This window comes from Phascolarctos cinereus, unplaced genomic scaffold, assembly GCF_003287225.1.
Source record: "Phascolarctos cinereus isolate Bilbo 61053 unplaced genomic scaffold, phaCin_HiC Scaffold_4;HRSCAF=312, whole genome shotgun sequence".
In the NCBI taxonomy this organism is placed as follows: Eukaryota; Metazoa; Chordata; class Mammalia; order Diprotodontia; family Phascolarctidae; genus Phascolarctos; species Phascolarctos cinereus.
Genome location: NW_027555847.1, coordinates 724,027,415 through 724,045,034, shown reverse-complemented (window position 1 = coordinate 724,045,034; position 17,620 = coordinate 724,027,415). Strand labels below are relative to the sequence as shown.

At 46.8% G+C, this 17,620-nt stretch overlaps 1 protein-coding gene and 1 long non-coding RNA gene across 2 annotated transcripts; one reads left to right on the top strand and one right to left on the bottom strand.

The window, feature by feature from the left end:
* Positions 1-3,247: 3,247 nt before the first annotated feature.
* LOC144457155 (uncharacterized) lies at positions 3,248-8,877 on the bottom strand. The gene is made up of 2 exons (XR_013486513.1): positions 8,695-8,877; positions 3,248-4,181 (listed from the first exon to the last, which is right to left on the bottom strand). It is a non-coding gene; the product is annotated as an uncharacterized LOC144457155 (long non-coding RNA).
* LOC110215196 (uncharacterized) lies at positions 3,849-16,159 on the top strand. Its single transcript, XM_020996454.2, has 4 exons — positions 3,849-3,928; positions 5,881-6,007; positions 6,472-6,567; positions 8,874-16,159. The coding sequence occupies exons 1-4, from the start codon at positions 3,869-3,871 to the stop codon at positions 10,028-10,030; spliced, it is 1,440 nt and encodes a 479-aa protein (XP_020852113.1). The 5' UTR covers positions 3,849-3,868; the 3' UTR covers positions 10,031-16,159.
* Positions 16,160-17,620: the final 1,461 nt, after the last annotated feature.

Below are 17,620 nucleotides of genomic sequence, written 5' to 3'. Positions count from 1 at the left end.
GGATGTTGTGCGCCTGAAGGACTGGGAAGATACTGTCAGTCATGAAGGCTTATGGAAAATTATGTCAAAATTTGGTTGTGAGGAGCTCATCGTCAGCATTGTACATCAGTTCCATAATGGCGTGCTTGCCTGAGGTTCTGGACAATGGCCAATGCTCTTGTGCTTTCCCAGTCACCAATGGAGTGAAACAAGGCTGGGTGCTTGCTCCCAGGCTTTTTAGCAGGATGTTTTCTGCCATGGTGTCAAATGCCTTCAGTCAAGACAGCTACCACATTGATAATACATTTTTCAACGTGAAAAGGCTGCCAGCCAAGACCACAGTGGAGGGAGTGTCGGTGCATGATTTTCTGTTTGCAGGTGATTGTGCACTCAGTGCAGCCTCTGAAGCTGAGATACAACAAAGTGTGGATCGATTCTCTGCTGCCTGTGCTAATTTTGGCCCAATAATTAACACCAAGAAAACACAGGTGCTCCATCAGCCAGCACCACACCATCCGTATGTGGAACCATCAGTTACAGCAAATGGAGAAGTTCTGAATGCTGTGGATAGGTTGACTTACCTTGGCAGTGTACTTTCCAGGGATGCGCACATTGATAATATGGTTGATGCAGGCATTGCCAGAGCTAGCTCAGTGTTTGGGAGACTCCGAAGGAAAGTGTGGGAGAGAAGAGGAATTAGACTGACTACTAAACTGAGGGTCCAAAGAGTCGTTGTGCTGACTTCATTGTTATATGCCTGTGAAACCTGGCCAGTCTACTAACACCATGCCAGGAAACTGAATCGTTTCCATTTGAATTGTCTTAGGAAGAGTCTGAAGATCACCTGGGGATAAGGTACCAGACACTGAGGTCCTTTCCCTAACTCAACTGCCAGGCATTCAAACTCTACTGCAGAGAGTGAAACTCTGATGGACTGGCCACATTGTTAACATGGCAAACATATTCTTGCCTAAAAGACTGTTTTATGGAAAACTCACACAGGGCAAGCGTTCACATGGAGGTCAGAAGAAGTGATACGAGGACACTTTCAAGGTCTCTCTTAAGAACTTTGGGATTGATAGTGTGACATGGGAGACACTGGCACAGGACCACCCAGCATGGTGTGCCCACATCAGAGAAGGTGCTGTGCTCCATGAGCGAAGCAGAATTGAAGGACCTTGAAAGAAACATGAGATGAGCAAATTTAAAGAATCCAGCCCAAATGTTCACATGGACTATCTGTGCCCAATCTCTGGTAGAGTATTCCGAGCTTGTATTGGTCTGATTGGCGACAGTCAGACACACTGTAACTTGACTCGAACATAGTGATATCATTTTGGTCCTCTTTGAGAACGAAGGACAACAAAAGTTTGGACACCTCAGCCAATCAGCTGAGCCCACTGCAGCCCTGAACTGTTAGGCTCACGTGACCCATCAGCCTCAGCCTCCCCAGCAGCAGAAGAGGACAGCTGTGTGCCACCGTGGCCAGCCTTAGTTCTTCTCTGACAACAATTTGTAATACAAGTGAAGCTGGAACTCATTCTCCTAACTTGGGGAGGAGAGGAGATGATAGAAGAGCACATGAGGGAAGGGGATGGAAGAGGGATGGAGGAGAGAGGATCAATAAACAATTCAGGGGACAGCTAGGCAGTGCAGTGGACAGAGTACCAGCCCTGCAGTCAGGAGGACCTGAGTTCAAATTCCAGCCTCAGACACATAACACTCACCATCTGTCACTTAACCCCAACTGCCTCACCAAAAAACAAAACATAAAATAACAATTCAAAGAGGGCATCTGATCCAGCAGAGGATAGGGGGTACATCTCTTTCATCTCTTGCCTTCATAGAGAACAGCGGATACTTTTCTTTTTCTGGGCCTATCCCGGATCTAGTTTACGGAACCATGAAATCCTTAGGAGAAAGGTAAGGCTTAGTTAGATGGTTTGTTTTTCAGCAGGAATAGCAGCATGTATATTTGAGATGGTTCCCCAGACGAGGGCCTGGCACATAGCAGGTGCTTAAATGTTTGCTGATAGCATGCGCTCTCTGAAGAAAGGTATGAGCCTCTGTCCTGTGCCAGCCTAGCACTTAGCAGAGAGCCTACGACACAGCAGGCGCTTAATAGATGTTTGTGGACTCATTTACACCACCTTCATTTCTGAATATACTCCACACCCACAATCCCCTCAACAGGGAGAAGGCCCTTGAATTGAAGGGGACCAGGAAAGGCGTCCTGCGGAAGGTGGGGCTGGAGTCGAGGTGTGAAGAAAGACAGAACGTGGGGATGAGGAGGGAGAGCCTTCTGAGCAGGGGGGAACTTTTTGTCCCTATCAGCAGAGAAGTGACCGACCCTGACATGGCTACGCGGCGGTGGACATGTACACCGCGGAGGAATCGCCAGGGGACTGGCCGGAGGAGGCAGAGGAGACAGAGGAGGAAGGAAGACCGGGCATTCTGGATAGGGAGGTCAGAGGACCTGGTGAACAGATGGAAACATCATGGGGAGCACGCGGTGGGGTGGGGCACCGGGGACGTCTCCAGGCTGGGATTGACTTGCGGTCGTCCACACCTCCTTGATACTAGGGGACTGGGATTGGGCTCTCCAGAGCATGCGTAGAGCTGCCTCTGGCCTCCGAACTACGTCTCCCAGCAGCCCTTGCCCAGAGCGGGAGGAAGGCGGGACCTCATGCGCGCGTGACTTCCTGTCTAGTCCCTCCCCGCACCGGAAGCCAGACGCTTTTGTCCTCGCGCCACTGTGGTTGCCTCGGTCCCGCTTGGACCTCGGCTTCTCTCAGGCCGCGGGGCCTGGCTGGAGAGACCTCAGCCAGAGGGCGGACCGCGAGGTAGGACCGGCCGAGCGGCGGGCTGCGGGGCGGCGGGCGCCATGCTTCTCAGCCCGCTCCCCTCCGCGTGTGGCCAGCGGAGGAGGGGGGGGTCCAAGCGGCCCAGTGCGTGCGCCCCGCCCCCTCGTCGCCACGCCCTCTCCCAGAGCTGCCGCGCCATTGGACAGGGCTGGGGCGGGGCTAGGACCATGAGCCAATCAGACACCGCTGCTGTCGCCCTGCCTTAGCTTCCCTTCTCGCCGAAGCTCTGTTCTCCCTTCCCTGGCTCCCATCTGGCAGCCAGCATCTATTAAGTACCTCCGGTATACCAGACCCTGAAGCTGAAAAGACAAAAGTAAAAGGCACCCCCTCCTGAGTTCACAGTGATCGCGTGCCAGAGGCAGGGCTTGAATCCAGGGCTTCCAGACTTCAGGCCACCTGGCCTGTTCATTTTCACAAGCATTTATTAAGTGCCTACTGTGTGCTAGGCTCTGGGGACACAGAAACAAAACGGCCTGTGCCACGGGTGGAGGGATCGGGGGAGGGGAGCGTACATCCTCTGGTGGTGGTGGACAGAAATGTTATGATAAGTAAGTTCAAAGTTAATAGGAGGTGATGGGGTTGGCATCCATAGCAACCTGGAGTGTCAGGACAGGTGGCCCCCGCCGGGGCCTGCATAATGTTGTGATTCTTCATGCCTGAACTTGACATTTCGTCTCCCACCTCTGTGCCTTTGCACACGCCTTGCCCCTGGGCTCAGCCGTGGGGGACCCCCTCAGTGCCCCAGCCTTGACTTACCTGTGCGTGTTTGGTTCCTGCTCTGAAAGCCATGTTGGCAGCCCGGGCCCAGCACGGCCCTGCACATAGTGGAGGCTTAGTTCACCTCTGCTGGCTGGCATCAATCCCGAGGGCAGTCCAAGAGCTGGGGTTGCCCTGCCCGCCAACAGGCAGGTGGAGGGGGACGTCTCGGCCTCGGGTCTGGCGGCGTCGAGGCCTCCCAAGCCAAGTCAGTCCCTTCCCTTGTTCCCTTTTCTTCCCCAGCTTGGCCGTCAGAGGAGTCTGCGGGGATGGGAGCGTCAAAGAGGCAGGAAGCAGCCCCTGTGCTGCTAACGGCCAGGGCCCCCCAGGTAAGTGGGACTTTCCTCTTCTGAGAAATGCCGTTCTGGAGCTATCCTCAGAGTGTAGACACGCATCTTTATCACAGTCCATAACCCCCCAAACTGGGGTGAACCTCCTATCAGAAGCACATTCAGAGACCACTTAGACCAGGGGTTCTTCACCCATTCCTCGTCATAGACCTCTCTGGCATTCTGGTAAAACCCACAGACCTCTTCTCAGAATTGAGAAGGAATCCTTGTAATGTTGGATCTGCGTCCCATCCTGAAATAAAAAGGAATCCTTGGTAATCCTCTCTTTTATTTTATGTTAAAATGCAGTTATCAAAATATTTTTAAAAACAAGGTCACAGAACTCAGGTTAAGAGTTCATTTTACAGGGGAGAGAAATTAAATGCCTGTTAATTAAAAAAAAATTAAATGTTAGTTATGTAGAAGTAATACTTGATTATTAATGGAAAATGAGTACTGTGCCTTTGAATATGCAGGCACCTAATTTGGGATCTCCTGACTTGCAAGTCTAGGGCTATTTTCCTCACCATATTTCTCAAAAATGGGCAGCTAGGTGGCCCAGTGGATAAAGCACTAGGCTTGGAATAAGGAAGATTCGTCTTCCTGAGTTCAAATCCAGCCTGAGATGCTGACTAGCTGGGTGACCCTGGGCAAGTCACTTCACCCTGTTTGCCTCAGTTTCCTCATCTGTAAAATGAGCTGGAGAAGGGCATGGCCACTCAGTATCTTTGCCAGGAAAACCCCAGATGAGGTCATGGAGAGTCGGACACGACTGAAATGACCAAATGATGACAAAATTTCTCAGAAGAAGGGAGGAGCTGGCCGGCGTTCATGAAGTGCTGTTTGTGTCTGGAGCACTCTGTCTGCACTCTCTCGCCTGGGCCATACACACCACCTGTATTTTACTGATTTTGCAGATGAGGAAACTGAGCCTTGAAAAGGTGAAGTGTCTGGTGTGGGCTCCGTGACTGGGACAGGACAGTGGGCCTGCTCAGAGCCTCCCTGTGCGCTCTGTTGGGGGGGGGGAGACAGAAGGGGACGTGTGCCTCCCTCGAGTAGCACACAGTATGTACATAAAGCCACGTGGGCAGGTTAAGCACAAGGTGCCTTTTGGGAGCATGGCACCAACATTTTCTGGGATCAGAAAAGCTTTATGTGGAAGCTCTGAAGTGGCCTGAGAGGTGGCGATGACCGGGGAGGGCATTCCAGGCATGAGGCACAGCCAGGGTAAAGGCATGGACTTTAGAGGGCAGGAAGGGCAATTATGGGGAACAAGTCTGGAAAGGTAGTTTGGGGCCAAGTCATGATGAGGTTAAAAAGCTGAACAGAAGAGCTGATGTTTGTTCCTAGAGGCATTAGGAGCGCCTTTTGAACCCTGCTCCTTCTGCCTGCAAGTCTACTCTCCCTCCACTGCTTAGAAACAAGCTGCTTTGGGAAGAAGTTGGACTGCCCCTCATAGTAGGTCTTCAAGTGGAGGCTGGGGGGCAACTTGTTGGAGAAGAGGCGTTCAGGCAGGTCCAGGTTGGGCTCCCATTTGTCTCTAAAACTGTGATGGCCAATTCTTGCATGGTTGGTCTTTACAGGGTTGTTGGGAGGAAGGTCAAGTTGAGGCAACAAGCATTTATTAAGCACCTACTGTTTTCCAGGCACAGGGGATACAAAGAAAGGCAAAAGACGGTCCCTCCCTTCAGGAGCTCCCAGTCTGATGAAGGAGATGATAAGTAAATAACCAAGTGCAAACAAGCTATAGGCAGAATGAATCATAAACCTGCACTGTCCATGCACCGTGGCACACAGTGAGACACACAGTAGGCTCTCTGTACATTTTTGACTTGGAGCACACTGAGGGCTGAACACTATAAGCGCTATCACTCCCTACGCTTCCTGGCAGCTCCTCCTCTTCTCCCTGTCACAGAGGCCATAGGTACTCACCGACATATTTGGTGTTTCAGGAATCTGTGACATTTGGGGATGTGGCCGTGGACTTCACCTGGGAGGAGTGGGGGCGCCTGGGCTCCTCTCAGAAGAAGCTGTACCGGGAGGTGATGCTGGAGAACTACAGGAACCTGGCCTGCCTGGGTGAGGACAGCTGTTTCACCCCCCCCACCACCGCGTCACCTCCCTCAGGGTCTTTGCTCCTTTCCTTTGTAATACTTCTGGGATACCTGGAGTGGTTAGTGGTTGTGGTGTGGCCTGAAGGCAGAAGAGGTCCCTAATGCCGTTGTGGCCGAAGGACTGGGCACTTTCCCCTGGTCCCTAGGGTTGTATTTTTCCTGGGGCCAGAGATTCTCCCACACAGCCCCTCTCTCTGCAGATGTCTGAAGCCTTGCCAGGTCCCCGACCTCTTCACAACGCCGGTCTTGGAAACGCCTTTCTTTTCAGAGTTCAGATTGATGCGGGGACCCTTTCCCCAAACTTTCTAGGAAACAGCCTTCAGATGTGCAGTTAGTTGTCTGGCCTTCCTGATGTGTCTACCTTTCCCGAGGAGAGAGGGGATTGGCATCGAATTCTGATCCAGGTGTTTTTCCCTTTCCGATGTGCAGGCCTTGCCTTTTCCAAACCACCCCTGATCTCCCAGCTGGAGCAAGGGGAAGCAGCCTGGATGCCGGGGGAGGAGAGCCAGAGAGCGGTCTGTGCAGGTGAGCAAGGAGAGCCCAGCTGGACTCTGGGGGCTGCCCTCTCAAGTGTGGACTCCCCGGAGCCCCCCTAGCGTCTGTGCGGGGGAGCCTGGGCCATCTGTGCAGATCGCTCTCCTGAGCTTTCTTCCTCAAGGGGCTGTCCCTGCAGCCGCAGGGAGAAGAGCCAGGAAGGCTCGGTCTCACACCCCGCCCAGTGCAGCATGGGCAATGCTGTGTGTGTGGAGTCAGCCGGGTCCCTGTGCTGGACTCTCAGCTCTGCTGCCTGATGCCTGGGTGGGCTTAGGCAAGTCACTTCCCTGGGCCTCAGTTTCCTCATCTGTAAAGTGAGAGACTGGGACTTTCTGGCCTTGGGGTCCCTTCCACAGCCCTGTCCGTGGTGCTGGGACGCTCTCTTCATTTTAGAAAGGAAGACAGTTTTCCTGCATGGATGTTTGATTAACTAACCTCTCAGTCATTCTTGGTCGGGATTCTTTGAATTTTCCTGCTGTGTGCTCCAACTCGGTGCATGCCCTGTTCTGTTGGTGTTATTTTGGAAATACCTTTTCAGATTTCTTTCTGTTCCTCACAATTAACCATCTCAGTTGCATTCTGGTATTCACAGTTGATTTGATCATTCTATTGCTGTACCCTTAGCTTACTTCTAATTTTTTAAAATTAGAAATAATCCTGGTCTTTTATAAATCTCTGAGTATGTAGCAATCACCTAACAAGCCGTTTTAAAATACTTATCATATGTTAGTCACTGTGCTAGGCACAAGGGATACGGTGATCCCTGATAACAGAGAAGAAGGGCAGCTAGGTGGTGGAGTGATAGAGCACTGGGCCTGGAGTCAGGAAGACTCATCTTCCTGGGTTCAGATCTGGCCTTAGACACTTATTAGCTGTATGACCCTTGGCAAGTCACTTAGTCTTGTTTGCCTCAGTTTCTTCATCTATAAAATGAGCTGCAGAAGGAAATGGTAGATCACTCCAGTATCTCTGCCAAGAAAACCCCAGATGGAAATGACTGAAAAACGACTTAACAGAAGCAGAGTTGTATAGACTAAGAGACCATGAACATACATATGAATATATACAAAATAATTATCAGTGAACTGGGGGGTGGAGGACGCATTGGCAGCTGAGAGGGATGGGGATCAGGGAAGGCTTCGGATGGGCCTTCTGGTGGTATTCGATCAGAGCTTCTGAGGAGAGTAGGGATTCTCATAGGCAGAGGTGAGGTGGGAGACCAGCAAAGGCGCTGGAGAGGCAGGACAACAATTGTTTGGAATGACAGCAAGGATGCCAGTGGGGCTCTTCAGGCTGACATCCAGTGTGCCTTCCTGGAGGGGCACAGTGGCCCATCAGTGGTCAGCTCTGAGTTCAGCCGTAATGCAGTCAGTGGATACATGGACGGGGCCAGCCTGGTGCCATTACAAGTGCACTGTTAGGGATTTGTTATATAGAGAGACCTCTTTGTTCCTTGAGCATCATCTTTGGGATCCAGGCCTGGCAGGGGAATCCCTGGGCCAAAGGGCACGAAGGTTGTCAGGCCTCCAGACTGGATGGAAAGGTGGTGTCCATTCGTCACTTCTCCAGCAGTGCAGCAGCCCTCCTGTCTCCACAGAGCTCAGCCAGCGTGTTTTATCCTTTCTTCTCCATCTTTGCTGGTTTAATGGGCATGAGGAGGCCTCGTTTTCATTGACATTTCTGATGACCAGAGCATTGAAACAGCTTTTCAGGTGATAATTGACAGTTTGTGCTTCTGAGAGATATTCATATACCTGTACACATTCTTTGATGATTTATCCTGTTGTATTTAGAACTTCAGGTTCCACCAATTTCTCATAGATTTGTTAATGTCTCATTTGTAGCAGCAGTATTTATGGCAAATGGTTATTCCCTAGAAATTTCCTTTCATCCTGGGTGTGTTGTCCTGTAACAATTCTTTAATTTTATATAATCAAATCCATTTCTTTTGGTTCTTATATTTTTTTAACTTCCCCAGTTTACATGTTTATTTGTGTGTGTGCATATATATTACTTCTCTTTTAATGTTTTTCCCATAGTGGGAGATGTGAGTCCAGTTCCATTTATTGTCTTACTGCTATCCAATTGTCCTATCCAATTTTATTCAGTAATGCTTACCTTGCCTAGTGATGCAGTGTGAAGGCAGCAGATGTAGGAAAAAACTCTACCGCTTACGTCACAGTGCTTACTACTTGAATGTTGCTGACAGGCATCTTTCTAGTTGGAGAAAACGAGATGGGATTAAGTGTGATAGAGGGGGGACAGGGTGATTTGTATTCTTCTTTTTCTTTTCTCAGATTGGAAGAGTAAACCCACAAACAAGAAGTCAGATCCCAACATAGGAATTTCTGTGGAAGCATCATCCCAGGAAAAACTCATAAGTAATGATACTTACATGTTCAATTGGAGAGAAACCTTGGGATATAGTACCAGACGAGAGAAGCAACAAAGAAGGGAGAAACCTTATGAACGTGGCAGGACCCTCAGCTGGAGGACACAGCGTATTCAATGTCAAAGAAGTCATGTTGAAAAGAAACTTTATGAATGTAATGACTGTGGGAAGACCTTCTGCCAGCGCAGTGATTTCATTCGACACCAGAGAATTCATACTGGAGAGAAACCTTATACATGTAACGAATGTGGTAAGGCCTTCCACAGGAAGACAGGTCTTACTGAACATCAGAAAACTCATACTGGAGAGAAACCTTATAAATGTAGTGAATGTGGGAAGGCCTTCTACAGGAGCACACACCTTACTCGGCATCAGAGAATTCATACGGGATTGAAGCCTTTTGAATGTAATGAATGTGGGAAGGCTTTCCACTGGAGGACAGGCCTTAGTGAACATCAGAAAATTCATACTGGAGAGAAACCTTATGAGTGTAAAGAATGTGGAAAAGCCTTCTGCCAAAGTACACACCTTACTCGACATCAGAGAATTCATACTGGAGAAAAACCTTATGAATGTAAGGAGTGTGGGAAGGCCTTCTGCCAGAACACACAACTTACTCAACATCAAAGAATTCATACTGGAGAGAAACCTTATATATGCCATGAATGTGGGAAGGCCTTCCATTGGAACATACAACTGACTCAACATCTGAGAATTCATACTGGAGAAAAACCTTACAAATGTAACGAGTGTGGGAAAGCCTTCTGCCAAAGCAGAGAATTCATTCGACACCAGAGAGTTCACACTGGAGAGAAACCTTTTGAATGTAATGAATGTGGGAAGGCTTTCCGCCAAAGTACACATCTAACTGAACATCAGAGAATTCATTCCGGAGAGAAACCTTATGAATGTCGTGAATGTGGGAAAGCCTTTCATTGGAGAATAGGACTTACTCAGCATCAGAGAGTTCACACTGGAGAGAAACCTTATAGATGTAATAAATGTGGGAAGACCTTTCGTTGGAGCACACAACTTACTAAACACCAGACAGGTCATATTTGAGAGAATTTTGTGGATATAATTAACGTGGAAAGCTCTTCTGCCAGAGTGCACACCTTACTAGATGTGAAAAAACGTATATCAGAGAGAAATGACTTTTTTAGAATCACGGAAGTTTTGAGTTGGAAGGGACCTCAATAACCATGCAGTCTAATCTAATCCACATGTGCAAAAGGATGAGTGATTCTTCTGTACTGTACCCAGCAAGCAGTCATCCAGCTTGATAGAAGAATTCCAATGCGGAGGTAGCCACAAACTCCCAAGTCACTTCTCTCTTTAGACAGTAATAATTGTTAGAAAGTTTCCCCTCAGTATCCCATCTAAATTTGCCTCCCCCCACTGAATGCCAGCAGTTTCTCTTCATTTCAGCACTTCTGGGACCAAGAAAAACGAGGCTAATTTTTGGTCCATATGTCACCCCTTCAAATACTTGACTGTCATCGTGTCCTCCCCAAAAGTATTGTCTTCTCTAGGCTAAAAATCCCCAGGCCTTTAAAGCAGTTACTATGTAGCATGAACACAGAGCACATCACCCTCCGGCTTGCCCTCTTGCAAACACTAGTTTATCCTTCATAGTGCAGTGCTGGCAGTGAATACAGTTGTCCAAGTGAGTGAGGTCTGGCCACGGAGCAGTTCGGAGAAAGTCCGGCCTTCTTATCTTCGAGTCAATGCTTATCGTAATGTAGTCCAAGGTCAGATGGGTTTTTAGGAGGCAACTACATTGTTGACTCACAGTGAGATCTCTCTCCACAAAAACACCCAGATCCTTTTCAGACAAACTTGTATCTCACAATCTCCCCTCCATGTTGTACTAAAGAAGCAGACATTTCGAATCCACGTGTAAGACAAGTATTTACAACAGCTGAACTTCGTTTAGAGAGGTTAGCAGTCATTCCCAGCTTTGTATCTACCTATGAGTACTTTGTTTTTTTCTGATACAATAGAAGCTCGTTGAGAGCAGGAATTGTTTTGTTTTTGTCTTTGTACCCTTAGCACCTAGCATTGTTTAGTATTTTCATAATACTATATATACATATATGCTTTTGGATTATGTCATTTGTAAATTTGATAAGCATATGATCTTATACTTTTATACAAGTCATTGATAAAAAAAAATACTGAACTGCAAAGGGCCAAGCACCTATTTCTGGGGCATTCTACTGGGGACCATTTGCCATACTGACATTGAGCCATTGATGAGTCTGGCTGTCCAGCCAGTTTCAAATACATATAATTGTACTGTCCACTAATCCACATCAGTCTATCTTTTCCACAAGAAGAGTGTGACATATTATGTTAAATGAGTTGCTAAAATATAGTTAAATAGCAGATGTGGGGCGTTAACTAAGCAAATTGTATACATCAACAGAAGTTCTATCAGAGTTTTTGTGTTTTGCTTAATTATTTTTCTCTTGTAAAAGAGCCTTCATTCTTTTCAGGGTGGGTGCGAAATGAATGATAGGAAAACAAAGGGCATCGACTGACCATTTTTAAAAAATCATTGAAACATAGGTAAACTGTCCTTATAGCATTCCCTTAATGTAGTTTATTAACCCCACCAAATGAGGGAATGAGTTTGATACAATCAATTCTTGATGAAGACATGCTGGCCCTTTGTAATTTCTGCTTCCTTTTGTAAATATTCATTAACCATTAATTAGCTATTTTAGGATTTTTTCCATGGGATTGAAGTCAGGTTCACTAGCCTGTTGTTTTTGGGCTTGCTCTCTCTCTCTGTCTCTCTCTCTCTCCCCCCCTCCCTCCATCCCCCTCCTCCCTTTCTCTGTCTCTCTCCTCTCTCTGTCTCCCTCTCTCTCTCTCTCTCTCTCCCCCCCCTTCTCTGTCTCTCTCCCTCTTTCTCTCTCTTCTCCTTCCCCCTCTCCTCTGTGGGGCTGTCAGTCCCTAGGTGTCCTTGACTCTAGTTAATGGAAGTATTGATTGAGCCCTTGCTTTGTGCTAGGCACTGTAACAAGTGCCAGGAATACAAACATAAGAAGAAAGTCCCTGCCCTCCAGGAGCTTACTTTCTAAGAGAGAAGAGAACAAATAAAGCTGGAAGGAGTGAAGGGTGGCACGGTGGAGGAGGAGGACTTCACGAGCAGAATGAGCATGGTTACCCAGGGCCCCCAGAGTAACATTCTGCAGACAGAGGAACCTTCCAGGGTGGGACACCTCCTGGGATTGGTGTTTCCCTGCCCCTCCTTTCTTCTGGCCAGACCAGAACTTTCTTTCCCTTTAAGCCTCTCTTCACTGTTCCCCACTCCAAGTTTAGGTTTGTTTTGCTTAAAGCTCCTCCCCTCCCTGAAGCTAAGCTTCCTCTTATTCCCCTTTTCCCTGTTGATTCGAATGTTATTTCCATCCCCATGCGTGGTACATACATGTATGTTTGTTGTTCATCCTTCAGTTTCAAAAAGGACCATTGACATCATGATGCTGGGGTAAACGGGGTGACGGGTGATGGCTTGACTTGTGAATGAATTGGATCTAAGTGAAGCAGAGCTTCCCAGTCATCAGCCTCGCTCTTCCAGAGTCACCAAAGTCCGGCCTCTTATATGTGTGTGTTCAACCCTCCTTTGGCCCATTCAGGTGAAACTTAGATTCCAGTGATATTCCTCCCACCCTCCTCTTGTGTATATAGACTTCTACTGGGGCAGCCCAATTATGTGAGATAAGTTTCCCTACCCTTTCTATCTCCTTTTCTTTAGCCTATCCCATTTTCCCACACTATCTTGGCAGACAGGCTAAACCAGGTTGAGGATAACCATCAGGCCTCAGTCCTATTGGTGAGTTAGGGGGATGTCTACCCCAGGCATGTGAAGACTTCCCTTGGTGGAATGGGCGGATGAGAACAATTTGTTCCAATGGCTGCGAAGGCGGGCAAAGCAGGTGCTGCAGAAGGCTTAGAGCTTGGTCAGGCATTGAAGATGCCAGGGTCATCATTGCATCCTACACCATCGCTGTCATCTTGACTTTTGTCTTGCAACCCTGCCTCACTTAAATCCAATTCACGCACAAATCAGGACATCACTCATCATCTACCTCTTTATCCCAATATCATGATATCATTGGTCTTTTCTAAAATGAAGGACGCACCACATTCTTACCACCGTTTTACCTACCTTGGGTACCGACCTCCTGTTAGCTGTCTTTGTTCTGTACTTTACAATGCAAAGGTATTAGCCCTTTGGCTAAGAAAGCAGGAGCAAGGCCCATCCTCTCTCTAGTCATCATCATCCCTCTGTGCACCCCAGCCAGTGTCCTGGCCTGCATTTGATCTTCCTCTTTTCCTCCAATATAGCTTTTTTAAAAATGCCACCCTTTTTGTAGTTCTCAGCCTTCCTTGTGAGCCTCATCTCACTGAGCTCTGGAGTTCGGACAGGATTGTTACAGGACTGTTCTACGTTCCTGCAACCAGGCCTGGATTTCTCATTGTAGATGTTAGAAACCTTTCCTTTGCTCAAGTTCCCCAACTCCCAACCCCCATCCTCACTGGACTATTCCCTGAGAAAACTGGCAGTCCCAGAGGGCTCTGCTCCCTCAACTCCAAGTGTCCCAACTTCTCAGAATTAATACCTGCTCTCCTTTCTCCCAGATACAGAAGTTGTTCAGGCTGAGTCCTCTGCCTGTTCCCTTGATCCTGTCTCCTCCTGATCATCCCAGTACCTTACCCGACCAGTCATCTCTCTCTGGGCTCTTTACCATGACTCTGTATGAATGCTTATTATCTTCTTGTGGGGTATCAATCAGTCAATCTTCATTAAGCTCTTGTGCCACACACTATGCTAGGTGCTAGGGATACAGGGAAAGGCAAACTCAACCAATGGACATTTATTAGGTGCCTACTGTGTGCCAGGCACTGTTAAGTACTGGGGTTACAGGGGGGAAGGCAAAGTCAATCAATGGACATTTATTAGGTGCCTACTGTGTGCCAGGCACTGTTAAGTGCTAGGGATACAAATAAATACAAGCAAAAAGGGAGTCCCTACCAAATGAGATATTTTAAGTGCTTAGCACAGTGCCTGGAACACAATAAATACTTCACTAAATGCTTGTTTTCCTTTCTTTATTCCTTCCTTCCTGAGCTCATATTCCAATGGGGATGGGAAGCCCAACACATAAAAGTGAACTGATAAGGGGGCAGGGGATACTGGGTCAGACATGTAGATCTGGTAATCGTGGATAGAGATGATAATTGAACCCTGGAAGCTGATTAGATCACCAAATGAGAGAGTATAAAGAGGAGAGGCCCAGAGCCTCGGGGACACCCACAGTCCGTGGGTATGACAGGGATGAAGAACTAGCCAAAGAGACTAAGGAATGACCAGTCAGGAAGTCAATCAAAAGAGTTAAGGAAACCCAAGAGAGGAAAGAGTTGCCAGGAGAAGGTAATGTTATTGTTCAGGTGTGTCTGACAGTTTGTGACCCTGTTTGAGGTTTTCTTGGAAGAAATACTGGTGTGGTTTGCCATTTCCTTCTTCAGCTCATCTTACAGATGAGGAAACCAAGGCAAACAGGATTAAGTGACTTGCCCAGGGTCACATAGCTGGTGTCTGAAGTCATCTTTGAGTTCAGGTCTTCCTGACTCTAGGCCCACTGGGCCACATAGCTGCCCCAGAGAAGGCCACAGACCAGGTCAGAAGCTGCAGAAAGATCGAAAGTCCATTTGATTTGACAATAATTGTTACCTTTGTAGAATGGTTTCCTTTGAGTGATGAGGTCAGAAGCCCATGAGAGTGCAGAAGCAACAGGAAAGGAAGTGCAGGCATAGATTATAGATCTTGCTTTTGAAGAGCTTGATGGAGAAGGGAAGAAGAGATAAAAGACCATGGGTACCAAGGACAATTGGGTCAAGTGAAGGGTCTTTGAGGATGAGGAGACCTGAGTGTAACTGTAAGCAGCAGGGAAAAGGCCACCTCTATTTTGGTCTATTTATATTAATCACCTAACGCCTTCTAGCTCTTTGAATGAGAGGGGGCAACATTCCTTCCCTACCTGGTCCCAGTCAATACGGGAATGTTCTTCCAATGAAATCAATCAAGAATGAGGTTTAGAGAAAAAAAAGAAATCAATTACACTGACTGGGATATCAACAGAAGAAGAAAAATTGCTATTATTCTATGCCATTCTCTGTTCTTGGCAGCCCAGGAATCACTGATGGTGTAGAATTGTGGGATAGAGGAGAAGTGTGGACCAGATTGGGAGAGATGGCATTGTGTTCATCCAGTGGGGTCAGACTTTCTTCATTCCAAAGGGATTCCCTCCACCAGCACACAGGAAGTTGTGGCATGGACAAAGAGGTGGATTTAGTCCATCCACAAGTCCTGGCAAGGTAGCCAGTGCTGGGGAAAACTGTGCCTTAGTTTGACTGAAAGAAGCAGCCAGGGCTTCTATAGTTCCTCATCTTGACTTCACTTCCCACTGTCTTCCCAGCCGCCTGATACCTGTGATCCTATTTTTTCTATTACTTGTTGGCCTGCAACCAGGGTGATCATCTTTACCTGCCCCCTCTCCACTTCCACAAGGAACCAGCGTCTTGGCTTTGTTCACACCCTTCCTTTGCCAGAAGTTGAGTAGAGATGAACATAGATCTCTCTGCCAAAAGATGGATCAAAGAACGTGAACAGGTATTCCTCAGAAGAAATGAATATTTGATAATCCTCTTAAAAACTGCCCAGACTCTCTAGTCGCCAGAGAAATACAAATTGAAACAAGCCAAAGGCACCATTAAATTAGACAAGACGGTGAGAAAATGAGAGATCCTCTTAGGCATACTGGTGGAACTCTGTAGACATGCCATGCTACACAGCTGTGGGGAGAGCTATGAATGAGCACCAAGCTTTGGGAAAGTCAGTGGAGATCTACAGCCAGGGCCACAAAATGTTCCAGACCTTCTAACCTGGTGGTATCAACACTGAGATAGGACAGGAAGGCTGTCATTTACAGGAAGCACAGTTATCCCTTCCACATAAAGGGGTTTAGGGGTGTGGCCCTGCAATCTGGAAAATCCTCATAAAATCTTTTCGGCCCTCCCTTTGTGCCAGAGAAGTCTGGATTTTTCTTTTTTGGGGGGGTGTTTATAGTACCTTATTGTAAAATTTGAGTTGATATTATACAAGACTATACATATATTTTATACATTTCTGAGTTTCTAAACTTTTTCTACTGGCCTGTGCGTTTCATCTATGGCTTCTGCAAAACTCTCCCAAAATTCCCATTTAATCTCTTATGCCTACCTGTGATATATCAAAACCATGGTGGGGAAAGTCTCGATGTGGAAGGGAAAACTGTTGAGATCTCTTGCCATAACAATACCCAGAGCCCCATGGGGGGGGGGGGTAATAATAAAATGCATGTATCATGGCTGAATTAGTCCTAACACATAAATGATTACCAAGATGGGGAGGCCGCATGGATTTAGAGTCAGAAGATGTGGGTTTGAATCCCATCTTCATTTTGTACCTGTGTAATCTTGGGCACATCATTTAACTTATCCAGTCCTCCACTTTCTCATGGAGAAATGAGGGGAATGATTCCTAGGGTCCTTTCCAGATATAAATCTTTGTCAATTGTCACTTTAATAACAAAAGTAAACGTGAAAAGACGTGAAATTACATTGAGTGAAATAAGCATCAGAAGGCATGTCCTTAATCTTAGGGCCTTCCCTCTGTTGATCACCAGCAACTGATCCTGTCAATAGCTTGTTTTTACAGAGTCGTTTGCATGTAGTTTCCCTCATTGGACAATGAGCTTCTAGGGCAGGGGCTGGTTTTTTAATTTCTTTGTATCTTCAGAGCATAGCACAGTGCCTGGCACATGGTAGGCGCCTAATAAATTCTTATTGACTTGAATCCACCAGTAACATAACTCTAAAAAAATATGCAAAAGAGAAAGAGCAGATGGGTATATTGAAACCAACAGATGCCATTGTAAAAAGATGCTCAGTTGTGGAAGGGAAATGACTTTTTTCCTTTTAAACTGAAGTCAATACAAAGGTCAATATAGACTTGTGTAATTACATTAAATAAAAATATTAACAAAAAAGCTAACACAGGGAAAATCATGATGTATGCTTGACAGATAAAACATGAGCCATCGAATACCCATAAAGTGAATACTTGAAAACCAGATTTCATTGGAGTGGGCCTTTTCTTCATCAAGGCAGACTGTAACCATCTATAACTGACAGTCTCACAGAGAGGACTGGGGCTCAGAGTTGAGTGGCTTGCCCATAATCATGGAGCTAGTAAGTGTCAGAAGTAGAATGATGGAATTAGTGAGTCAAAAGGTGATGACTTGTAACTTTTAGTGCACCCTGCAGAGTGCTCTCCTCAAAATTTGCAATTCTACCAGCAATGAATGAGTGTACCTCTTTCTCAAAACCCCTGAGAGCAATGAACTTGGTTGCTTTTAATTATTTTTGCCAATTTGATGGGTGTAAGGTGACATATATTTTTTATTAACAATGAAGCACTAGTAATGATTTTTCAGTTATTAATAACAATATTATTATTATTCATTGAGATATGTGAAGAACACTTTGTAAACCTTAAAGTACTTTAATGTTAGCTATTATTGTTTTAATTTTCTTTTTTGA

Bases quoted from the DNA above. Each gene is read 5' to 3' on its own strand.
- LOC110215196 (XM_020996454.2), top strand. From the start codon at position 3,869: ATGGGAGCGTCAAAGAGGCAGGAAGCAGCCCCTGTGCTGCTAACGGCC. The intron at 3,929-5,880 runs GTAAGTGGGACT...TTGGTGTTTCAG, and splicing joins TAACGGCCAGGGCCCCCCAG to GAATCTGTGACATTTGGGGA. The intron at 6,008-6,471 runs GTGAGGACAGCT...TCCGATGTGCAG, and splicing joins CAGGAACCTGGCCTGCCTGG to GCCTTGCCTTTTCCAAACCA.